Below are 21,259 nucleotides of genomic sequence, written 5' to 3' on the forward strand. Positions count from 1 at the left end.
AGGGCATTGGTGGATTCTTCAAATCAAGGGTGGAAGCCATTCTCAAAGATGTATTTTAGTCAAACATAAGTTGTTACTGAGCTCAATACAGGGTAACAGGATGAACTTCTATGGTGATACAGGAAGGCAGACTAGATGATCTAATGATCCCTTCTGGCCTGAACATCTCTGAATTTACAAGGCCTTTTTACAAGTCCTTCTGCACACTCACCTTTTGCAAAGTTTCGCCCTCCATGTGGAAGTTTGGTGTAGTAGTTGAATGTGTCAGGATTACAGACTAAAAAAACCCCTTACGGAGAGGCAGGCAGTACCAAATTATGCAGTAATTCTAAGCAGAAATTCACAAAGAAACTTCCCTTTTGTGCAAAACACGGTCTTATTATACAAATCTTTAGGTGCTTAAATATAGCTGCCACCAGTGATCAGCATTAACAACAGCAACAATTTCTCAATTAATTAACATTTTTTATTATAATAAATAGAAACTTCTTTACTTATGTCATAGTCAAAGTGAACAAGTTCAATGAATTTTGTCAGTTGAGTACATGCCATTTCATTAATGGTGAATCATGCATCTTGTTCATTACACCTGCATTTAGTCGGGTCATAGAAAGATTGAAAATTTTGACCCTTGGCTATTTCCATCAGAGATTTCTATGCATGATAGCAAATAAATTGAAAGAAAACAAGATGCGTTTTGGAGATCAAATCAAAGCAGTGATCCACGTCTTTTCAAATACCATTCACAGACCATTCAAACAAAAATGAAATGCCCCTACCTCAGAAAAACCCATTACCTGTCCTTGCTGTAGCTCTTTTCCATGTAACTTGAATGTAGCATTAATATTTAAAATATTAATTAGTTCAGTAGTCTCCATCAACATTATTTGCATAAACAGTAAAGTTTATTAAAGCAAAGGCGTTGATATTATAGGCCCAAAGTTGTTAGGACACCATAAAACACTGGGAGCCATTTTGTATGTTTCCACAAACTTGGTCAAACTGAGGGCTGGCATTTCTAAGATGGAATTTTGGAATTAAAAAGGAAATGAGGTAGAGATATTCTAGCCACAGATAAAGACCCCAGTCCCTCAAATTCCATTAAAGTTTACCCAGCCACATTGCTGCTGGATAAGCCTGACAGGAACTCTAAAGACACTGGCTGATTCCACTAATTGTAGCATATAGGTGTAGGGCAGGATTCCTTTAAGAAGTTCGTGAGCACTGTAGTGGTACTCGCTGTTTTTCTGTGTTTTAGAAGCCACCAGAAACCACTCAGAGCGGTAGGATAGTATCAACCTAGATCTTGTATGATTGCAGGTAATAAACATGATTATTTGGGAGCCAACTGACCAAGTAGGGTCTGCATATTATTTTTGTTGTGGAATGAGCAAAAGACACAACACTAATAATAAGAAATGGTTTTTTTATATTTGTAATCCAATGACATGATTTTTGATAAATTTTGCTATTTTTCTGCTTCTTAATTCCTCTAAGATCACACCAACGTTCTTACCATTTTCTTCATTTGTAACTATCATATAATTTATGTGAAAACATCCCAGCTGGATTTGCAACACATTGACTGACTATTGCTTTTTGTTGATTTTTACCTGCATATTGTGTGTTTACTAACAAAGATAACACAAAATAATACACTGAGGTAATATATTTGTCAGACCAAAAATAAAAAGTCACCTCTAGAAGTGGCATTTCCTCATCTCTTCATAATGAAGTAACAATTGCAGGGGCTTATCACTTAGGGTGACCTCAAATACATTTTATCACATAATCAAAACCCTAGTTCCTTATTCACGCTCCATTTAGGGCACAGGAGGCAACGACCTCCCGACTTTAGGGAAGTTTGCATCTAGATCTGAACTTCACAGCTGCCCGTTATCTTTGGTGAGTGGCATATCTCAGGCCCTAGCTCTTTCATAGCAATTTGATGGTCACAGAGACATGTCACTTTGTGGTGATCTGAAATGTGTTATATACAGCCAGTACCAATAACTAATTTAAATGTTTATCACATTCCATCACGTTAATTAGATAACATTTCTAAAACATTAGCCGTACCTTGATATGTTTTAAAAATAATTTTGGCCTTTAAATAAGGAGATGGTACCACAAATCAGAAATTAGGAATAAGGAACAAATCCACCAGTCGCTTGCAAAAGTGTTCTGGGACTAGCAGCTAGCAGGGGAGGAGGAGCATGGGGGAAGAGGAGGGAGAAGAGGGGGTGGAGTTTTTAGAGCTCTCTCAATCCAGACAGTTGATTGGCTGAGAACCAGATACCAGAAGCTGGGATTCCGGTAGACTTGGCTCCTCCCCATATCACCCCGGTGGTGGTACAGTTCCAGCTCTCACATACAGTGCTAAACTCTCAGTTCACGACACAAACACAGTCTTGGACACAATGGTGCAGCAAGTACTGTACAGAGCTCTGGTCTCCACCAAGTGGCTCTCAGAATCTGTCCTGGCCAAACGGATTGGGCCCAGCCTGCGTGTGCTAGATGCATCCTGGTACCCTCCTGGGGAAAGGGACGCCCAGCAGGAGTTCCGAGACAGGCATGTACCTGGCGCCTCATTTTTTGATATCGAGGAGTGTAAAGATAAGTCGTCGCCCTATGAGCTCATGCTGCCCAGCGAGGCACACTTCGCCGACTATGTTGGGCATCTGGGGATCAGCAATGACACGCATGTGGTGGTGTATGATGGGGATGACTTGGGGACCTTCTATGCACCCCGAGCCTGGTGGATGTTCCGGGTCTTCGGGCACAGAACGGTCTCCGTGCTGAACGGCGGGTTCAAGAACTGGGTGAAGGAGGGTCACCCTGTGACATCAGAGATCAGCCGGCCAGAGCCAGCAGTGTTTAAGGCCACCTTGGACAGGTCCCTGCTGAAGACCTATACAGACATGGTAGAGAACATGGAATCCAAGCAGTTCCAGGTGGTGGATTCCAGATCTGAGGGGAAGTACCGGGGGACAGAACCAGAACCAGGGAACGAAGGTAGGAGCAGCACATGGTGTCTCAACTTTCAACTACAGCTGGATGTTTGCTCAGGCACTACCCCTCCTCCCTGCTAACAAACACACTTTGCAGTAATGCATGCTCGCAACTCACACCTCTCCTCACTGACACATGCACTGACAGCACCCAAATTTCAGCAAACAGATCTGAATCTACTCCGAGTTCAGATCTAGGGTTTTCTTTGGACCTGTTATAAAGACGAGCAGCTGTGAAGTTCAGATCCAGTCACAAACTTCCTTGAACTCTGGAGGTGTTTGTCCCCTGTGCCCTCTTGCTCCCTTGCAGAGTTAATCATACTGCTGATGTGGGAGAATAGGACCTCCTTATCTAATGTTAGCAGATACACACGACTGGTTTTCATGCTTGCACTTTGCCTTCCTTAGACACACCAGCAAATGACCAAGCTGCTGTAAGCACAGCTCATTTTTTTCTTGTAACATGAGAGCTCTGTTTTCCTTTGAGGGATAAATCCAATTCCCTAGTCGACAGAGAACTTGCTTGACTGGCTGTTTGCCCTTTGGATCCTTACCATATAAACGCAACCATTTTAGAGAGAGAGCGAGAGAGAGTCCCAAACCCTGTCCCAGAGGCTCATACTCTCCTCCCCTCCCTTTCCCTGACAAGTGGCACAGTTTGTATAACTGTAACTTTATCAGCCTGAACAAAGGGCTAGAGTTGTCGCAGTGGGAGCAGGGGAGAGGCTGCGTGTCTGGGGAGAGGTTATATAAAAACATGCCTGGAATGAAATTTTGCTCAATTTGAAGTTGAAGGAAAACACTCTGATTGCCAAATCTGAGTTCACATAGCACGAAAACAACCCCCAAAATCATCAGAATAACTTAAAAATCATGAGAGCTCTTTAAATCCCAGGATTTTTTTGCTCTGCCTTCTGATTTCTGAACACCTAGCAGAAAGCCTGTCAAATTGTGCATGTGCACCAGGATTGTTGTTCTTATTTCTAGAGAGCCAGATGTGTGTGCAGGGTGTTTTACAGTTAGAAAGTGAGAGAGGAGCCTGCCCAGAGTTGAATTTATGCCAGGGTTTGCATCTCTGGGCTTGGCAGTTCATTGCCCCGGCACCTCTGGGTTTGCTTTTTCTCTTATGAAAGTAAAAAAATTGCTTGCGCTCCAGCACCTAATTGCTTCAGCCCCAGAACCTCTTTCATTACAAATTAAGCACTGGGCCTGCCCCTAAAAGATTACAATCTAAGATCCTGATCCTCCAGTCGGATCCATGCAGGCAGACCCCTGAGCCCATCCAGAGCTCCATTGACTTTGATGGGGCTGTACAGGGGCACAGGGCACCCCATCTGTGGATCCAGTTGCAGGACTGGGATTTAAATTAGACAACACAAGGTGGGATGAGGGGAAGAGGAGGTATGGCATGACAAGGGTTACAGCAGTGAAAAATCAGGAGATGTGCCTGTAGTTAGTTCCCTTTTTTAGTGTATTAAGATCTGGGATTGCATCTGAGTTCAGTAAGTGGAGGTTGAAATTCAATCTGAAATGCACACAAAATGCTCCTTGCTGGTGACAGATGGATTCCACATTCCTTTTCCCTGCAAATGCTGTAAGAACTCCAACATTTCAGTGACTATTCATTCCTAGTTTTGAATTAGTTCCCTGGGTCCAGGTTGGTCCCCCTTTTGTGTTTGCTTTCTGCAAATATTCCAGCAGAGGAGCCTTCCAGGCACATATACACACCCACAGCACAGCATGATCAATACGTCGCTAAAAGCTGTTTTCAAATCAGTTAACATGCAGAGTGCAAACTGCACATTGTAAAATACAGAACTTATGTTCAGCTGTACAGTCTGAAATCCATGCTGTTGTTGGCTGATTACACAGGCCATTGCCATAGGGCGTAGCTACCCCATAGTGCCAAAGTGTGGCACTGCCAGCATGCCCTGCCTCAGTTTCCTTCCCGAGGGTGGATTTCCTCAGTTCTCCACACACCAATCTGTGCTGGAGATGTGGCATAGCCCTCTGTGCAAAAGACCTAAAGACCAGCTAAAAGGCTCAACAAATAAAAAAGCTCTTCTGCCCTTCAGGAGCTTTTCTTCAGCCCAACCTCTGGACTCTGTTCCCAACCCCTTTTTGGGCTACCTGTGCCAGTGTTTATGGCTCTGGCATAGGACCCTCCACCCTGAGGCTGGTTCCCCTGAAATACTATTCTCAGCCCCTTCTGGGCTCTGTTCCTTGCAGCCTTCCCTACTCTGATATAGGCACGAGGTTCCCTGAACTCCATAGACCCTGGCTTGAGGCCTTCCATAGGAGCCTGCCCACTCCCTATGTTTCCACCAGGAGAGCGAGCTCTCTCAGTCTTTTTGTAAGGCCCATGTCTTTATTAAACTATCACCTGACCTTTTAGTCCCACCCCCTCAGTTAGGAAGCAGCTAATTAATTATGGCACAGCTGTTGCTCATTTTCCCTTACAGGGACTAGTCACGCTGTGACAGTCATCCAATCAGGAACTGAAACAAGGGCACATGGTTTAGAGAAGAAGTGGCCTGGTCCTTAGGAGACTGAGGTTCCATTATTGGCTCCGCTATTGACTTCCTTAAGTCCCTTCACCTCTCTGTGCCTCAACGCCCATCTGTAAAATGGGGATAATTCTCTCCTTTCTCCCACCTTTTGCTTGTTAGACTGTAAGCTCCTTGGGGCAGGGACTGCCCTTTTCTATGTGTTTTGAAACATCATCTAGCACGATGGGGCTCTAATCTTGGGTGGGGGCTCCTAGTGCTACCATAAATCAAATAAACAATAATAATAATTAATAACTAATTTACAAGCAATGTCACATTGAAAATATTTGGCACAAACCATCTGCTCAGCAAGAATTATTTGCTTAAGAACTCGTAAATAAATACACTTGAGACTCTCTGTTTCTTGGTAGATAACAGAAAAAGAGGGTCAACTTTCCAAATTAATTGTTTGTTAGGAACTATTACCCAGATCTCCATGGACAGCACGTGAACCCTCCCATTTGGGGAGGCCAGCCCCTGTGCCTCCCCTTCTGCTTGAGACCCCTGCACCCCATCCCTTCCACCCCCCCTCGACCCCCCCTCGACCCCCAGAGCCAGAGGAGCCCCAAGCCCCCACCGTGGCCAAAGGATCCCAGCTGAGCTGCCTCGAATCCAGCCTGCCTGCCCCGGCCACTCCAAGTCCCCAGCCGCTGGCTGGCCCAAGCCCCCACCGGCTTCAGGGGAGAGGCAGAATGAGGGTAGGAAGAGAAGCAGCGTGGGCAGGGTCACAGGGGAAGAGCAGGACATGGGAGCTGGGCCTCGGGCGGAGCATTGGCATGGCCACGGCTTGGCTGTTTGGAGAGACTTAGCCTCCCCTTGCCCATGCAGATCCCTGTCATCCCTCCATTTTCCTTTTCTCCTGCTACTCTTCAGCCCCATCCCCTGTATTCTCTGACTCCTCTGCTTCCCTGCCGCTCCCATTCTCCAGAATTTCATTGCTCCTTGCCCTCCACATAGTGCTTTCTGCTCACCCTGAAAGACCCAAGGAGGAGAGAGGAATTGGACTCAGAGGACATTTCTATGCTATTTAGCAGCTTGAGGATTGAGCATCTGTTTTCAGACAATATTTTATTAACTCACTTTGTATTGTTTTTGCTAGGTGTGAACACACACAGAGACTGCTCTGATGGACATGCTTTTAATAATTAAAAACATAAATCAAAATAAATCAAATCTCTAGATGTAGGCCACCTGTGGGCTTAGGTCAGGAGACACCCAAGGACTGAAACGGCAGTTCAAATCAATATATATTTCTTAATTTAAAAAAAGCCAGGAGTGAAAATTGTTCTCAGCTCAGCATTTGCCAGCCAATGCTGAGCCTGTTTTCAAGGGAAGCATGTGGATACTGCTGGGAGCTGGAGCCAGTTTCTAAGGAGCTCAGAGGAGACAAATCAAGAAGCAAATGAGACGAATAATGTCCATCTGGAATAGTGGGTGATCACACAGTCACAGAATAGCCTTCCAAAGGGATCTTGCACTGTCATAGATTCTGCCTCCCAACCCTCTAGCTTTACCTGTGGGATAAAATGATATGTCACAGTCTTTGCAACATCACATTGTGATGCTGCATCCATGAGTGATGAAACTGCAACATCATCACATATAGACACAGCATTGCGATGCTGAGTTATGATGCAAGGTCATGGCATTGTGAGGCCTGAAATTAATAGGTGACTCTGTCTTTGTGGGTTGGAGGACAAATCTATGACCCTCAGGACCATCCCACTGATTTTGGGACTGGTAGTGACCTGTCTTTAAGATGTAGATTATTATCTGATTGTCCCACAACTTGTCTCTTCCAGTCCTGTGGCACCTTATAGACTAACAGAAGTTTTGGAGCATGAGCTTTCGTGAGTGAATACCCACTTTGTCGGATGCATGTACATGCATGCATTGTCTCTTCCAGGCTCTTTAGAAATTCAAACCTATCTCACTCACTGGAGACTAATTTCAAGCCAGTGTTTAAAGTCTCCTACTCTCGTAGGGCATGATCCAAAACCCATGACTTCAATGGGCTTTGGATCAGGCCCGCAATGGAGTTTGCTACGTGTTTCAGTGAGACATTTAAAATCTCATTCATCATTTTTGAAACCTCTCTCACACTAGCAGCTTTGCCCTTGGGTCAGATTCTCAGCTGGCACAAATTAGCAGAACTTCCTTGAAGTAACCTACACCAGCAGAAAGTCTGACCTTCATTTACACCAAGCAGAGTGGATTTAAAATGCGACAAAAATCTAAATTCTCCACTCATACTAATGGTGATGTTTTACCTGCACTTGGCCCTGCTGTAAATGACTAGCCAGTGGTGACCCTAAATGCTCCAGGCCTGACAACTCTCTTCTCTAGAAGACCATCTGTGAGTGACACACCCAAATTCTGGGCTCCAAACAGTTTTCATGATATTTCTGTCTTCTGACTATTCACATCACCCCTACCCAACATCGCTGGCAGCAGAAATAATTTCATAAACTCTGGGAGTCAAATTCATCACTGACATAATGAAACTCTAGTGAATTTAGCCCATATAGGCAATGGTAGAGGCCATTGGGTCTTCCAATCTGATCCTTTCTTACATATTTTGTTCGGTTTCTCTTTACTCCAGGCCATGAATATCTGCTGTAGCCTGCTCTTGAATCTCAGCAGTGATAGCACACCTGGCCATGAAGAATCTTAGGCTCAAATCCTCAAAGGAATTTAAGTGCCTAACACTCCTTGAAATCAATGCACTTAAATACCTTTAAGGATCTGGGCCATAGTGTCTTAGCCAAGGCTTTTACTTCTGTAACTTCTAGCTTGTCATTCTGTACCCCCAATGTCACCTCAGACAGTGAAGTAGTCCTTTGAAGGGATTTATAAGCTATGAGTGTGCCACGTTATGTGCATGTCTTTTGAACGCTCTCCTCACACGTCCTTTTCTCTCTCCCTGGGGGTGTTTTAGGGCTTGAACCAGGTCACATCCCCGGCTCGCTGAACATGCCCTTCTTTAAATTCCTCACTGAAGCTGGCTTCAAGAAGAGCCCAGAGGAGATTCGGAGCATGTTCCAGGAGAAGAAGGTGGACCTGTCGCAGCCACTCGTTGCCACATGCCGTAAGGGGGTCACAGCGTGCCACATTGCCCTGGCGGCGTACCTCTGTGGCAAGCCAGATGTGGCCATCTATGATGGATCCTGGTCAGAGTGGTTCCGCCGAGCCCCGCCAGAGCACAAGCTCTCTGAGTGGAAGCGCAACAAGGCATAAAGGGAGAGAGGTTGCAATGCAGTCCTTTAGCATTCATTGAGAGTGGCGTTTGTGAACTGTCTTCATTCAAGGGAGCTGGAAACGAGGGGAAGGAATGTAATAAATTCTCTCTCTGTTATAGTTAATCCAGTTTTGTAAGATCAGTTAGTAGGTTTTTAGTCTCTTTTTTAATTGCACCACTGAATAAAATCTCTGCTTTCTGATTACGTGTCTGTATGTGCCTCTAATCCTCCGCAGTGACTGTGGGACCTCATCATACTGTGATGTTACAATGTGTGGCTGAAGGAAGAACAGCCATGTTCCACAGGGAAAAGTTATGCTCTCCCACTAGAGGTTCTGAGAAATCCCAGCTGGGTTAGGAACTACTGAAGCCAAGTCACCAACACCCCCAAAGAAATGGGGAGCACATTCTTGTGGTGAAAGCACAGGGCTGGACATCAAACATGGTAGGTTCTAGTCCTGGCTTTGCCATAGATTCACTGTGTGACTTTGGGCAAATCACTTAACCTCTCTTTCCTACTCTGTAAAAGGAGGATAATGACACCTCCCTCCTGGGGAGTGTATGAGGCACAGTTAATACCCTCTGGAGATGCTTGAGTGGAAAATGCAGCAGAAGTGCTAAGTCCTATTAATTATTATTTTATTACGTGAGCCACTAAAGATCCTCACACACGTGCTGAAAACTGTTGGGCTGTGTTCTTTCTGAGACATGAGCCTTTTCCCCCAAAGATAAAACCTAACTGTGCCTTGTTTATTTTGGTTCCCATAGTAACTAAAGCTCATAGATGGGGAGGGTTGTTCCCTAGCAACCATCCCTGATACTTAATCTTAGTTCCACCTCTTTGCCTGCACTTCTGGACTTCAGCAGGACCTGCCTGGTTAGAAGAATCACTTTGTCATCTCAACTGAGACCATGGAACAGGTGAGAGAGACATTTATAAGAAAGGCTTCACCTCTGAGCCTCATTCTGGAAACTCAGCGCCCCCCTACCCCACCCCACTTCAGAGACACTGAAACTCAGACAGACACACAAACAAAGAAAGGATGAGCCAATCAAAGACAACATTTCATATGTACTGCCACATTGCTTTTCAGGCCTGAGGCAGCACACTGATCACACCGTCTTTTTGGTGCCAGTCCAGGCCACATGTGGCAGGCGTGTGAGGCTATTCTTGGCCACCTCTGGCAGCTGATCCTGAGCCTCATTTGGCAGGAGATACCAGGCCACTTCTGGCAGGTGTATAGTTCATCTATAATAATAATACTAGTGCTTTTCCCAGCCAGAAACCTTGTGAGAATGGCACAGCAATACCTTCAGCAGCCTGAGGTTAGTCTTTAGCTCCACTGGGACAAGTACCTTATTTCTTCTTGGTCAGTGGGAGCCATAATGGCAGGAGAGTATGAACACAGTGAAAATACCTTCGAAACTATGCAAATAATTTATGTGGCATCTTCAGAAAAAGGCAGAGAAAAAAATTTGGTCATTTTATAGCTCTGTGGTCAGGAGTTATTTTTTTATAACGTGCATGTGGGTAAGGAATGATGGCCCTAGCCTCTGTTTGTCAGAGGGTGGAGATGGATGGCAGGAGAGAGATCCTGTTAGGTTCACTCCCTCTGGGGCACCTGGCATTGGCCACTGTTGGCAGATAGGATACTGGGCTGGATGGACCTTTGGTCTGACCCAATACGACCATTCTTATGTTCATGTACAGTGCCTAGCACAGTGGGCTCAATGTAGGAGATTCTGCACGAAATTCTGTGACTTGTGCTATCTCGGAGGTCAGGCTAGATGATCGAATGGTCCCTTAAGAGCTATTGATGTTTGAATGGGGCCTTGAGTTCAGTCGGAGCCTCTAGGCACTGCTGTAAGAAAAATATTAAATAGGAATAATAATATGTAATTAGTTCAAATCCCAGAAAAGAGGATCTGCATGTGAACTTTAAAGTCACTCAGCTTGCCGGAAGCTGGAGCAATCAGAGTTACTAAGGAATGAGCTTTGCGGTACAAGGAAAGCAGTGGAGGCAATACTCCAAGCCTTCTGAGTCAAAGGGTGAACCACAAATGGGAGACTTGCGGGTCTGCGGTACAAGCCGCCCTCTTCCCGTGGACATAACAATAATGGTGGCAACTTGGTTCAGGTCTAGGTTGGAGGCAGGAGTTAACACAGGAACTAAGTGGGGGAGATCCATTTAGTTAACACCGAGTCCTGCAATCTGATAAAAATACAATTAAAATGCTCCTAAAAGGGATTGAAAATAATACAGAAAAAGAACGTAATTCTGTCCCATGGAGCAATCACGTGCCCTCACTCAGGGCCTGATCTAATGGCAAGAAAGTCAATTGGAGCCAGTCCATGGATAGTTGGAACAGGGCCTTGGGAGCCCTGCATTCAGGTTTGACCAGCCAATGTGTAAGATGAACGAGGGGCGGGGGGGAGGAACAGAGAAGAGCGAAGACAAAGGTTAGGGGTGTGGGTGGGATTTGCATAGGACAGCTCCCTCCCCACAGAATACAGTTAGTCTGGGGAGTCTGCTGCCAGTGAAGGGCACAGAGTAAAATACAGTAGCTGCTTTTTTTTTTTTTTTAACAAAAGGGCTGGCTAATTTGTTGACAAATAGCATTTGCAGTTATCGTGGCTTGGGTGAGGGTAGTCAAAGCAATGCATAAAATGATCAGTGCACAAGTCAGTGCTACGCACATCCCCTCCGCACCTTTGTCTGTCTTGTCTGTTTAGACCTTAAGCCCTTTGGGGCAGGTACAGCTTCTCGCTGTGTTTGTATAGCACCTGGCAGAATGAGGTCCTGATCTTGGCTGAGCCCTCTGGGAGCCACTGTAATATACACAACAAATAATAATGTTTTTAATGCCCTCTGCCTATGCAAATGGCATTCTACAGAAATTGATTATACACCATTACAGGCTGTAGCCTTTTGGACCAGTTCTGTAGAACACTGTATTGTTTGTTTGTTTTTTTAATAAGAGAGGATTATGGACTTGATGGACCAATCGGCTGCTCTGGCGTGGTAATTCCTAGATTGATCCGGTGCAGCAAATTCTACGTTAACCTGGTGTGGTACCCTCTCTATTTGGTTGCGCCGTGTCTTACTTCTGACAAACGACCAGCTTAATCCAAATTCTTGGCTCCTGCTCTATGCCTACCTAACACAGCCTTTGTTGCTCTTTCAAGGAGGTGCCTATGACCTCGGCCTCCCTTACACCTCTTGCAGCGAAACATGAGCCTGTGCTAGCCCACGACCCATCAGGTAAGAGATACAGTGAAACAGCTGCTTTGTTCACGAGCCCCCACTTTGCACTCAGACGTCTGATGTTGCTCTCACATTCCATGGGGGTTTTCCTCCACCCTTCACTCCCCACCAGGGTTCCTGTGGGATTGCTTGTTTGCATGAATGCGTCCTGATTGGATATGCATGTGTATGAGAGGATGATACACATGGGTTTGTGAACTGATTAGCTACATACACCTGTGGGAATGAGTTCTCATGGGCATGCCTGCACTGCTTAGGAATGTGTGTGTGTATGCAAGAAGGCATTCATGCTGGTACATGCCAATTAAAGGCAACAGATGTGTATGTGTGACAGGATGTATGCCTGCTGAGGTGTGAGAAGGTTCAAACCTGGGTTCAAGTGCACAGGCTGACTAGCTAGACCTTTGTGTGTATGTGTGCTTCTGGACACGTGACCAAATATATGTGCCACAGACACACCCGAGCTCCTCGCACAGCCTCCACCCAGCTCAGGGGGAGTAGATTATGTACACTGTACATGCTGTGCAGTGCAAGATCATTTATTGCCACACTCCTCTATCAAAATGATGGCAAATTTGTTGAGCTTTTCCTTCTATCTTTAAGTGGAGCCTGGAGATGTCAACAAGGAGCACGTCCTGGCTGGGGCACGGGCCAGCGGCAAGAGAACCTCTTTGAAAAGTTCCAGTAGAACCGCCTGGAAGATCTCCAAGAACCCAACAGATAGCGGAACACCCATGAGTTCTCCTCAAGTCAAATCCCAGGCATCCCCCTCTGCGCAGCATCTACACACCAGAAGCTATAGTAAACAGAGTCTCCAGTCCAAAACTCCTTCTGCATGGCGTCATCTCACCAGAGAAGGAGAAGAAGCCCGGGATGTCTCAGGTGTCAAAGAACCAGCAGTGAGGCAACATCAAAGAGGAAGGACAGGAAGTCTCCTACATCTTGCAAAGTCTACCCAGAAGGAGGCAGACAGTGTCCAAGCCTACTCAAATGGCAAAGAACCAGCAGCAGGGCAACATCAACCGCTGGGGCCCAGGGTGCCTGGATCTCCCCGAAAGACCACCAAGACCAGCCACAAGGAAGTGAGGGAATTCCGGAATGGCTTAAGTGCAAAGGAATCCTTAGCATCAATAGGGCAAGACGTGAAAGCAGAGGGGAAGCTCTTTCAGGAGAAGAAAAACAACATAATCCCAATTAACATCAAACACAAGTTCGGGAGCAGTATTGTGGATGAGCTCGTCACCGAGGAGCAGGTTGTGGAAGAAGTGGTAACACTGACACACGAGGAGCAGGGAGGATACTTTGCGGGGGGAGTGACTGGAAGGACAGAACCTGGAGAAGGGTGTTTTAGGGGGAGGCATTTGGGCTTTGCAACTGGGGGGGGGCCGGTCCAGTGACAAATTGCATATCCAGAGGCACCAGATCTTCAACAATTTCTTGTGTTCTCTCTCTGTCTCCCCATCCTGACTTATCTCTTCATTATCTTTCTCTTTCCCTCCTTGCACTCATGATGAAGAAGCAGAGGGTGAAGGCCATTAGAGACACCAATAGCATTAGAGGGTGTGAGGCGGGGGCAGGGGTGTCACAGCACCCACCCCTGGGCCAAATTCAGACCTGTTGTAAGAAGATCACATTCCATTGATTTCAGCTAAACTGCACCCATTTATACTAGGTCTGAATTAGCTTATGTATTCAGGGTGAACCCAGAGATTAAAGGTACTCGCTGGTGAGAGAGGTACACGCAAGAACAGCGCTTGCCCCTGGGGATTAGGGTACATCTAGGTGCCTCCAGGGAGTCAGGTGCACTTGAGGTTTGTGGGTCAAGACTGACTCCATGACGTTTGTGCTTGCCAGGCGCGCCGTGCTCTGTGTGAGGCTGGACTGATCGAGGGGCAGAAACGACTCAGCAACCGGTCCTCTAAGACACCAGAGAATCCCATGGCCACCACACCCTTTGCTGATTATTATGAACTAGGTTACAACCTGAGGTCAAACATCTTCCAAGGTGAGGGCCCTGTATTTCTACCCTGAGATTTCCCTATACTATTTGCATTGCCCCTGGGCTCCTGCATTGGTCTTCGTGTCTCTTTAACAATACTGCTCCCTCCACCTTCTCTCGCCCCTCTAGTTCAGAACACTCCAGGAGCAGGATACCAAGGGAAAGGAGGGATGGCTATGGATCCCCTTTTTATTTATTCCCCCATTTCCTTATCTTCCTCTCTTCCTTCTTTCCAACCAGCAACAGTGAGGCATGAGAGTCCAGCATGACCACCCGTGTCCCCGCCATTTGAGAGCTGCCTGGGTGATAGCTTTTGCAATCAAATGTCCCATGTTAATAGCTCCAGTTCAAATCACATGCTTGTTGCTCTTTGAAGCCTTCTCAGACATGCTGTTCTGAAGCCTCTCCCCCAAGTCTCTGTGCCTCCAGAATCCTCAGTGATCCCTCTGTCTCATGGGTGGGCAAACTACCGCCCGGGGGTCGCATTCGGCCCTCCAGACATTTTAATCCGGCCCTCGAGCTCCCACCAGGGAGCAGGGTTGGGGGCATGCCTCACTCTGCGCAACTCCTGGAAGCAGCAGCATGTCCCCTGCCCCCCAGCTCCTATGAGTAGGGGCAGCCAGGGGGCTCCGCACCCTGCCCCCTCCCCAAGTGATGGGGCAGCACGCACTGCTGGGCTGCACCTTCACATAGGAGCTGGATGGGGGACATACTGTTGGTTCTGGGAACTGCTTGAGGTAAGCACCACGTGGAGCTTGAACCCCTGACCTCCTCCCATGCCCCAACACACTACCGCAGCCCTGATCCCCCTCCTGCCCTCCAAACCCTTCAGTCCCAGCCCGGAGCACCTTCCTGCACCCCAACCCCTCATCCCCATCCCCACCCCAGAGCCCGTACCCCCAGCCGGAGCTCTCACCCCCTCCCACACCCCAACGCCCAATTCTGTGAGCATTCATGGCCCACCATACAATTTCCATACCCAGATGTGGTCCTCGGGCCAAAAAGTTTGCCCACCCCTGTTCTATCTGATCAAATCTTACTGGGGAGTGATGTACTGCTCTCAACAGCATGGTATCAGAGTGCCTTTTGTGCATGCACCCAATGCCTCACAAGCCGGATTATGATTATTATGCAGTGTGCCCGGTGGTAGCATGTAGGAACCTCAGTCAAGATTTGGGACCTTTGTGTAGCAGATAAAATGGAGACTGGCCCTTGTCATAACATTTCTTCCCAGATCTGGACCTTAGCGTCCAAAATATGGGTGTTAGCATGAAAACCTCCAAGCTTAGTTACCAGCTTGGACCTGGTATCGCTGCCACCAGCTAGGAATTATACAGTGCCTAGCTCACTGTGGTCTCCCCAAAACCTTCCCTGGGGGACCCCCAGACTCAGATGCCTTGAGTCTTACAACGAAGGGAAATAACCCCCTCCCCTTGTTTCCTTGTTACTTCCTCCCAGGGTCCCCTCCCTGGACGACCCTAGGAGATTCCCTGCTTCCAGTCCTTGAAACACAAGTACCGATAGATCTAATCTCTCTTCCCCCTCACCCAGAGGGTATGCAAAGTCAGGCTTAGTAAATCTAACACAAAGAGATTTTCCCCCTGACTTCTTCCTCCCACCAATTCCCTGGTGAGCTGCAGACTCAATTCCCTGGAGTCCCCACTAAAGAAAAACTCCAACAGGTCTTAAAAAGAAAGCTTTATATAAAAAAGAAAGAAAAAGACATTAAAATAGTCTCTGTATTAAGATGACAATATACAGGGTCAATTGCTTAAAGGAAAAAAATGAATAAACAGCCTTATCCAAAAAGAATACACTCCAGCAACTACACACATGTAAATACAAAAAAAACCAACAATATAAACCTATTGTCTTACTATCCTTGTACTTACAACTTGGAAACAGAAGATTAGAAAGCCTGGAGATTCCTGTGGTCACTCTCAGAGCCGAGAAAGAGAGCAGACCACGAACAAAGGGCTCACACCCAAAACTTCCCTCCACCCAGATTTGAAAAAGTCTTGTTTCCTGATTGGTCCTCTGGTCAGGTGTTGTTTGTTACCCCTTTCCAGGTGAAAGAGACATTAACCTTTAGCTATCTGTTTATGACAGCCCTCCCTCAGGAAGCTCAGACTTGGCATCAACTAGTGGATGACCGCCAAAACAAGGTCTGGGTGGCTTGGGAGGAGGAGGAGGAGGTAATAATGAAACCAAGAAGAGCTGAGCAAGGCTAGAAGGGGCTGACAGAAGTCACAACTCACCATTGCCTAGCCAGGGCCAGATGGGAGTGACCTGGTGGGCCCATAGGTTTGAAGGAGGGATTTAAGAGGGTCAGATGGTGGCTTTGTGAGTTACACCCAGGTAGTGGGAGCAGTAGGGGAGACTGCACATAAGTGCTTGAGGGAAAAGTAGACCATGGGACATGACTAAAAATGATGCTCCACTATGGGCCTGCTCTATCTATGGGCAGGAAGTACTAGCAGAGAAAGTGCAAGAATGCACTGGACAGAGTCCAAGTGGTCACAGAGCCATACCACAGACCCCATCAGAACAAATAGCTGAGTCAAATGTGAATGAAGGTGCTAATGTCAGCTGTGTATCCCTTTTCTCTCTCCCTTTTGGCCGTGGGTGTACATCACTTCTGCCAGCAGCAGAGGGGCTCATGGTAACAAATTCCTGCCTGGTCGGTTTCTTGCAGGTGGCCCAATAGAGAGTAAGAGCCTGATGAAGGATTCCTATACTCCAGATGTGATTCAAAGGGCAGTCAGAGACCCCAAGCACTGGCATGGAAGGAAAACCGATGACCTAGGTAAGGCTTCTGTCATGAGCAAGCAACTGATGCACCTCAGAGCTGGACATGAACTATGAAAGGGAGCTGATGGGTTAGAGATGGGCATTAACACAGGAGAAGAGCCATTGAGCTAGGGCAGAGCACTGCCACAGGCAGGTGGAAATCATTGAGACTGGTTCTTACCCACAGGGAGAGCGGTATCATTAGGAGTGAAGCAGTGATTGAACTGTGGTTTGTCTTCTTTATAGGGCGATGGCACCAGAAAAATGCCCTAAACCTTAACCTGCAAAAAGCTTTGGAGCAGAAATATGGGGAGAAGACCAAAGGCAAATCCTAGAAGGCAAAAGATAGAGAAGCGAAGGGCTCTCCGAAAGGGACCCTGCTCTCCCTAGCACTAGAATAAACCTCCGTGCAACCTCGATCAGTGTGCTTGCTGAGCATCAGCAATACGAGTGGCAGGAAGAGAACTGGGCAATCAGTGGGCAGAAACACAATGGCAAAGCCTCTTATCTCAGGAAAAGGGAGGGAGACTCTTTGGGGGCAGTAGTGTGAGAGGACTGACTGGCCATGGAAACAGTTCTCATGGAATCTCTGCAGGGTGAGACTAGGGTGGGGGTGGGCACTGGAGAAAGCAGTGTGAGGGTGCAGAGAGGAAGCCCAGGACTGAAAGAACAAGGAGACTGACTATCCAGCAGACTGGGGACAGTATTTAGGAAATAGCATGGCTGGAATGTGTGTGCGCACACGTGTGTGGAGGGAGGATGCTCATGACTGAATGACCATGGACGGCACTTTGATGGCTGCCAGCCCCTTTTCCGTCTCTCCCCTGGATTCTGTACACAGTTCTCCTGCACAGCAGGAAGCACAGTGGAGGCTTGGTGAGATATACAAACCAGGCAGAAAGCCATTGGTCTGTGGGCCCTTTCTGTGGGAACACACTCTCGCAGGTGTTTCTAGGGGGCCAGTCATGCTTAGTACAGCATCCAGGTGCAACTCTTGTCCCTGTTGGGGGCTGAGACTGTGAGGCAAGAGGCAATTTCCTTCCCTTTCATAATTCTGGATGTGTTGCTTTAAGGCGGCTAGACTGAGACTCACTTTAAGAGCTCCTGCATAGCCAGCAACCTACAGTGACTGTGGGAAAACCTGCCAACACTCATCTCAGCACTGGAGGCAGCAGGTCACCCAGCCAAACCCAGGAGGTCCAAAACCCAAACGAATGCCGAAAAGCCCATCCCACCAAAAGGGAACCAGAAGGCTGCAGAGGGACCCCTGGGGGCTCCTGGAATTTGCCGTGCTGCTGGGTCACCCCCGAGTGAGCAGGATCATTTTGGGGTCTTTTATGACAAGTTATTCCTACTTGTCCAAGCCCTGTCTCCCACCATCCCCTATAACAACGTCTCTCTGTGGGCAGGAAGGTGCCAGCATTGCATGGCGCTCTGATGTCCAGGTCCACCTGCAGATAGTAAATCCAAATGGGAATTAATCGCTCACAAGGGAGGAGATGAACTGTGGTGGGCAAGGGGGTGTCACGCAGTAACAGTGTCTGCTGGCTGGGGGTGCCATGGTGGTTTAGGATCTGCTCATGGCTGTCCTGTCTGATATGGCTCCTCAGGGAACCCAGGGGCTTCTAGTGTTTGTTTCTTCCTGCTGGCCTTATACAGATCACCTACTTGCCACAAAGTTTGCAAGGGGAGAGGAGCCCTCTCTTTCCCCAACCACAGGAGCTGGAACTAGGGTGCTGGGGGTGCTGCCACACCCCCTAGCTTGAAGTGGTTTCCATTAGATAGAAGGTTTACAGTTTGGTTCAGTGGCTCTAAGCACCTCCCACTATGCAAATCGTTCCAGCGCCCCTGGGCCCAGCCGCCCCTCCAGGCTTGGAACTGCTGATTATTTTGCCCGCAGATGGGAACTGATTCTGGGCACAAATTAGGGCTGTTTCCCCACTATCTGTCAGTGGGATTAGGTCAGAATGAGCTGACTGCAGAAGAATGCTAGAGGTTTGCAAATAGATGAGGTTAAAATGTAATCAGTGGTAACTATGGGAGGGTTACCTCTCACCCTCAGTAATTAACCATGACACGTTCTGATGTTCCAGGGTACAGGGTGGGGGGGAGAAGGGAAAATAATTGCCCACTGACTAAAAATGGGGGCCAAAATGCAGGTCACAGAGATCTCCTACTGGGCTTCCTCATGCTTCAGTACAGAGTGCACAGGCCTCAGCATGCAATCTCCAGCCAAGCAGCAGAGCACCCTAGGACATCACAGCTCTGCACACTGCATGCCTAGGCTGATGCAGAAGGAGGCTACATAGGCCAATTAAGGGCAGCCCTGAAGGCACCCAGCAAGTTAGTGGTGGAGCCCATGCTGCTGCTTCAGCATTCTGACTGTAAAACCTAGTGCCTAATCCTGCTGCTCGTGAGCCTTAGAATAGCACATTGGGTACGGCACCACACAACGTGAGCATGGTGAAAACAGAATCTCAGACACGCATCTGCCCTGATCAGAAGGGAGTCTGCTGCCAGCCTTGGATGCTGCCCTGTGCTTTATGCAAACAGAGGCAGTGCATTTCTGTTGCTCGATGCCATGAGTTTGGGATAATAAACCAGTTTCTCCTGTGCAGCCTACAGGAAATTACCTGGCTCTCCGGTGTGAGCAAGGTAGCGAGTCAGTGAGAATTGCTGATAATTATTTATTCATATAAATAAGGAAAGGGTCCAATGATTAGTTATGCACACCACTGGCCTATGTAACTGCTTGCTTGTATTACTACTTGTATTGGCCTTATCCTTCCTCTAGATAGTCTCACACTTGTAGAATCTTGCCTTAAATTACATTGTAAGCACTTCAGAGCTGGGACTGCATCACTCTATGCATGCGTACAGTGCCTAGGCCAACAGGGCTCCCACAGGCCTACAGAGATCATCTGGGATACAGACAACAGGGCAGGTCGGGGACACAGCGAGTTGATACACATCCAGGCATCTGACTGCAGGAGCAGTTAATATATGGGGGTTTTATGGTTTCATTCTAATGCCTACATGTTGTGATAAAGTTCCTCCTCTACCTTGGTGGGTCCTCCACTTATTGGCAGATTTGCTCACCTCAGTGATCTTCCCCACAGTCTGGGTCAACTCCTCCTGTGTCTGATCAGGAGTTGGGAGGTTTGGGGGGAACCTGGGCCCACCCTCTACTCCAAGTTCCAGCCCAGGGCCCTGTGGATTGCAGCTGTCTATAGTACCTCCTGTAACAGCTGCATGACAGCTACAATTCCCTGGGCTACTTCCCCATGGCCTCCTCCAAACACCTTCTTTATCCTCACCACAGGACCTTCCTCCTGGTGTCTGATAACTCTTGTAACTCCTTAGTCCTCCAGCAGCACACCCTCTCAGCTCCTTATGCCTCTTGCTCTCAGCTCCTCACACACACTTCCTTTCCTCTAACTCCCTACTCCCTGACTGGAGTGAGCTCCTTTTTAAACCCAGGTGCCCTGATTAGCCTGCCTTGATTGGCTGCAGGTGATCTAATCAGCCTGTCTGCCTGAATTGGTTCTAGCAGGTTCCTGATTACTCTAGTGCACAGGGCCAGCTTTAGGCTGATTCCCGGGAATTGGGCCCTGCGCCTTAGGCACCTTTTTAATTTTTTTTTTCACTTACCCCGGGTCCCTGGCTGCGGTCTGCTCCGGGGTCTTCCATGGTCCCGCTCCCTTAACCAAAGTGCAGGCGGGAGCGCAGCAAGCCCCACGGCCCCGCTGTCCCAGCTGGAACTCCGGGCCCTTTAAATAGCCTCCAGAGCCCTGGGGTAGCAGGGGGCTCCGGGGGCTATTTAAAGGGCCAGGACTCCAGCTGCCTCTGCCACCCTGGTCCTTTAAATAGCCGCGGGAGCCCCGCCACCCCCATGCATTCCCCAGGGCTCCCGCGGCTATTTAAAAGGTCCAGGGCGGGGTAGAAGCTGGGGAGCCCCGGGCCCTTTAAACAGCCCCCAAAGCCCTGGGATAGCAGGGGGCTTGGGGGCTATTTAAAGGGCTGGGGCTCCAGCTGCCTCTGCTGCACCCCCTGCCCTGCCCACACCAGCCCCACTCCCCCTGCCTGCAGCCAGCTCTGCACCCCATGCCCGCAGTCAGCCCCTGCCAAACCCCCTGCCCTGTCTCCAGTCAACCCCTGCCACACACCCCTGCGGCCCTGCCCAAAGCCAGCCAGCCCCACACACACAGTGCTGCCCACACCAGCCCTGCACACCCTGCCCTGTCTCCAGCCAACCCCTGCTGCTCCCCACTGCCTGAAGCCAGCCAGTCTCACACTCTTCTGTCTCCAGCCCTGCTAACCCCTGCTGCACCCCCCTGCGTCCCTGCCTGAAACCAGCCCGCCCCACGCACCCCCATCTCCAACCAGTCCCGCACCCCTTGCCCTGC

General features: G+C 48.2%; 2 protein-coding genes across 3 annotated transcripts; both read left to right on the top strand.

Annotated features, from left to right (window-relative positions):
* Positions 1–2,323: 2,323 nt before the first annotated feature.
* On the top strand, positions 2,324–9,000 carry TST (thiosulfate sulfurtransferase). Its single transcript, XM_050927137.1, has 2 exons — positions 2,324–3,015; positions 8,499–9,000. The coding sequence occupies exons 1-2, from the start codon at positions 2,421–2,423 to the stop codon at positions 8,795–8,797; spliced, it is 894 nt and encodes a 297-aa protein (XP_050783094.1). The 5' UTR covers positions 2,324–2,420; the 3' UTR covers positions 8,798–9,000.
* Positions 9,001–9,085: 85 nt separating this feature from the next.
* Positions 9,086–17,269, top strand: TEX33 (testis expressed 33). Of its 2 annotated transcripts, none has more exons than XM_050927077.1 (6): positions 9,086–9,243; positions 11,986–12,061; positions 12,668–13,317; positions 13,919–14,069; positions 16,759–16,869; positions 17,100–17,269. In XM_050927077.1, the coding sequence occupies exons 1-6, from the start codon at positions 9,241–9,243 to the stop codon at positions 17,186–17,188; spliced, it is 1,080 nt and encodes a 359-aa protein (XP_050783034.1). In that variant the 5' UTR covers positions 9,086–9,240; the 3' UTR covers positions 17,189–17,269. The 2 variants fall into 2 exon arrangements, with proteins under 2 accessions (XP_050783034.1, XP_050783028.1); XM_050927071.1 differs by lacking the exon at positions 9,086–9,243 and adding an exon at positions 9,575–9,719.
* The last annotated feature ends 3,990 nt before the right edge of the window (positions 17,270–21,259 follow it).

The sequence above is a fragment of the Gopherus flavomarginatus genome, chromosome 1 (genome assembly GCF_025201925.1).
Source record: "Gopherus flavomarginatus isolate rGopFla2 chromosome 1, rGopFla2.mat.asm, whole genome shotgun sequence".
Lineage (NCBI taxonomy): Eukaryota > Metazoa > Chordata > Testudines > Testudinidae > Gopherus > Gopherus flavomarginatus.